The sequence below is a fragment of the Cnephaeus nilssonii genome (genome assembly GCF_951640355.1).
Source record: "Cnephaeus nilssonii genome assembly, chromosome: 1".
Classification (NCBI taxonomy): domain Eukaryota; kingdom Metazoa; phylum Chordata; class Mammalia; order Chiroptera; family Vespertilionidae; genus Cnephaeus; species Cnephaeus nilssonii.
In genome coordinates this window covers 71,970,036-71,972,947 of record NC_137072.1, presented here as the reverse complement: position 1 = coordinate 71,972,947, position 2,912 = coordinate 71,970,036, and the positions used below count along the sequence as shown (strand labels likewise).

General features: G+C 49.8%; 1 protein-coding gene across 3 annotated transcripts; it reads left to right on the top strand.

The window, feature by feature from the left end:
- Positions 1–573: 573 nt before the first annotated feature.
- LOC307104147 (growth-regulated protein homolog gamma-like) lies at positions 574–2,912 on the top strand (the record flags this gene model as incomplete). 3 transcript variants are annotated; one of them, XM_079778845.1, is made up of 4 exons in its annotated part: positions 574–923; positions 1,086–1,209; positions 1,327–1,410; positions 2,268–2,912. In XM_079778845.1, the coding sequence occupies exons 1-4, from the start codon at positions 821–823 to the stop codon at positions 2,281–2,283; spliced, it is 327 nt and encodes a 108-aa protein (XP_079634971.1). In that variant the 5' UTR covers positions 574–820. The 3 variants fall into 3 exon arrangements, with proteins under 3 accessions (XP_079634971.1, XP_079634970.1, XP_079634972.1); XM_079778844.1 differs by having other exon boundaries at positions 1,065–1,209; XM_079778846.1 differs by lacking the exon at positions 2,268–2,912 and having other exon boundaries at positions 1,327–1,414.

The following is a 2,912-nucleotide window of genomic DNA, read 5'->3' as shown; positions in this document are numbered from 1 at the left end:
GCAACTGGACAAGAAGTGGGAGAAGATTGTAAACGGCTAATAAGAAACTTTCAAGAGTGATGGATATATTCATTATTTTGATTGTGGTGATTGGCGGTGTAAGGATGCATATGTATGCCCACATTCAGGATAGTATTCACTTGAAATATGTGCGACTTACTGTTTAACAGTTCTATTTACAATGCATAGGTATACAGGTAAAAATTAGTGTAAGAAAACAAACTTCAAAATGTTTCATTTTCAGAGAATCAATAGGCCATGTGGGCACTGGTAAACCATTTTAATAAAAATAACATTTGACATTAAAGAAAAAGAAAAGGAGGCTAGATAGGTCAGAGCGGCTGCCATACCCCTCTTCTCTTCAATCCCAACAACTGAAGTTTCTTAGAGAGAAGTCACTGTCTTCCCCCGAAGAAGGGGCTCAGCCTCCACGTGGGTCTAAAGGTCTGAGGCTCCCGCCCAGGGCCCTGGGGTCACTGGGCGCCCACGGTCACCCTCGCAGGCAGCAGCTCCTGCGGGACAGCACCTCGCTCCCGCTTTGGGGATTTGGACAAAAAAAGGAACCTGGAAGAGCCCGCAGAGTCACCTCGGGACGTCAGGCCAGTTCGCACCTCCGGGGCGGGGCCGCGCCTTCCGTGCCTACAGCACAACTACGTGCGAGCCCCGGAATTTCCCCGGCCCTGAGGTTGCTAGCTTTCCGCCTCGAGCATGGATAAAAGGGGTTCGTCCGTCTCGGGGAGCCACAGATCTCGCTCCACCAGCTCTGCTGCCAGCTCTCACACTCCAGGCACCGCAGCACCGATCCTCCGAGCTCAGCCCCATGGCCCGCACCGCCACCGCCGCTGCTGCACCCCGCGCTCCCCGGTTCCTCCGGGCCGCGCTCCTGCTCCTGCTCCTGGCCGCCGCCTGCCGGCAAGCTGCAGGTGAGACTCGAGCCCTGGGAGCCCAAGGAGGAGAAGGGGGGTGAAGGGTGGGCGCCCATTGGGAGCATCCCGCTAACCCAGCCTGTGGTCCCCGCTAACCGAGCCTGTTGTCCCCGCTAACCGAGCCTGTGGTCCCCGCAGCGGCGCCCGTGGTCCCCGCAGCGGCGCCCGTGGTCACTGAACTGCGCTGCCAGTGCTTGCAGACCGTGCAGGGAATTCACCCCAAGATCATCCAGAGTGTGCAGGTGACGTCCCCAGGACCCCACTGCGACCAAACAGAAGTCATGTAAGTTCCCCACGCTCTGCCGCTGCCCCCATCCTTGTCACCTCCACTGTCCAGATGCCCCCACCCTGACCCTAGCCCGCCCTCCTGTCTCACGTGGGTTCTCTCTTCTGCCTGCAGAGCCACTCTCAAGAATGGACAGAAAGTTTGTCTCAACCCCGCATCCCCCCTGGTTAAGAAAATACTGGACAGGCTGTTAAAAAAGTGAGTTATGTGACTGGAGTCATTTGTGCCAGATCTTGGCATCTGCCTCCTGAAAACTCTATCAGGGAAGCCCAGGGTTAGCTGAAGGAGTGACAACTCATTGTTTCACAATTAGATTTGCCACCACCGTCATGAATGTGCTCTGGTGACCTCCACTCCATCCCCTTTCAAATGGGTGTGGGTGGATGGGTAGTCCTCTAAGGCTAAATAGATTCAGCCAACGATGCTAAAGGCCTCTTACCCATTAAGGACTATAACATATTTAAATTTTGTTTTATTCTTCTTGATCTTTTGGGTCCCTGCTGAATGCCCAGGGTGATCATGCCTAACTCTAAGCCTACTCCTGCCGGTTTCTTCCCTTCCGTTTCTCTTCCTCGTGAAGGAATATTTGACACTCTACCCTCCACACCCACCTTGAGAAACCTAGTTTTACATAAAACCCGGCTGTTTTTCATACTGAAAAGTGGAACCTCTGGTTTGAGACAACATGGGCCTGGGCAGTTAAACAGGGAAGAGCAGGGACTTTGCAGCAAGACCACCGTAAGGTCAAGTCTAAAATCTCTGGGAAAGTTTTTTAATCCCTTTGAGCCTCGGGGGGAAATGTACTGTGTGAGGATTAAGTGGAGTCATGCACGTACATTTTTAGCCCAGTATGACATAATCAAGTTGAGTCCACAGTCCCACTTCCTCAGTAAAGGAGCAAGCTGCCTGCTGTGCCGGGTAGAAGACACAGTGGGGCCTTCTGGGTGCAGGGTTTGGCCAGGGTCAGCGTGCAGCCATTCCCCCAGCTCAGGGGCCCCGGGAGGGAAGAGCGCTTTCTGTTAACACCCGTAACAATAACCCTTTTCTCACCTTAGGGGCAACACCAACTGAGAGAGAAGAAGCTCACGGTGGCAGTTCCTGAAAGGAGGTCCCAGCTCTTACAGGACTGAAATGAAGACGGGAACAGCTGGACTCCACAGACAACTAGAAAGGGATTACTGTATTTGTTGTTTTTTTAAACCAGAGATCTATTTATTTATCTATGTATTTATTTTCAAAGCTTGTATTTTAACATTTTAATGTTAGTATTTAAAGGTGTGAAACGTGTGAATGTGTTTAATCAAACATAACTCAGTTCTGATTGTTATTTAATTTGAAGATGAGGGGTTTTAAGTGTCTCATTAAACTAATATTTATTGGGAGACCATTACGTGCCAGGCGCTGTGATGGACGTGGAGGGGGGTGTACGGGAGGGGGGAATCTAAGCAATTTGACAATGAGATAGATCAATGTTAGGGTCAGGCAAAGTGTGTGCACACCTGTTTTTTGTACTTGTTTAAAAGAATGTCACTTGTTATTTATTGAAACTATTTTATTACTCGGTCAACATCTTGATGTTGAAGATTCCTTTGGACATTTTATGTCTTGCTTGTAAGGCATAATGCCTTGTTTAATGTCATTATGCAATGTCTCTCTTTGTCTTAGAACAGAGAAGTTAAAACTACTGTTACATTTTTACA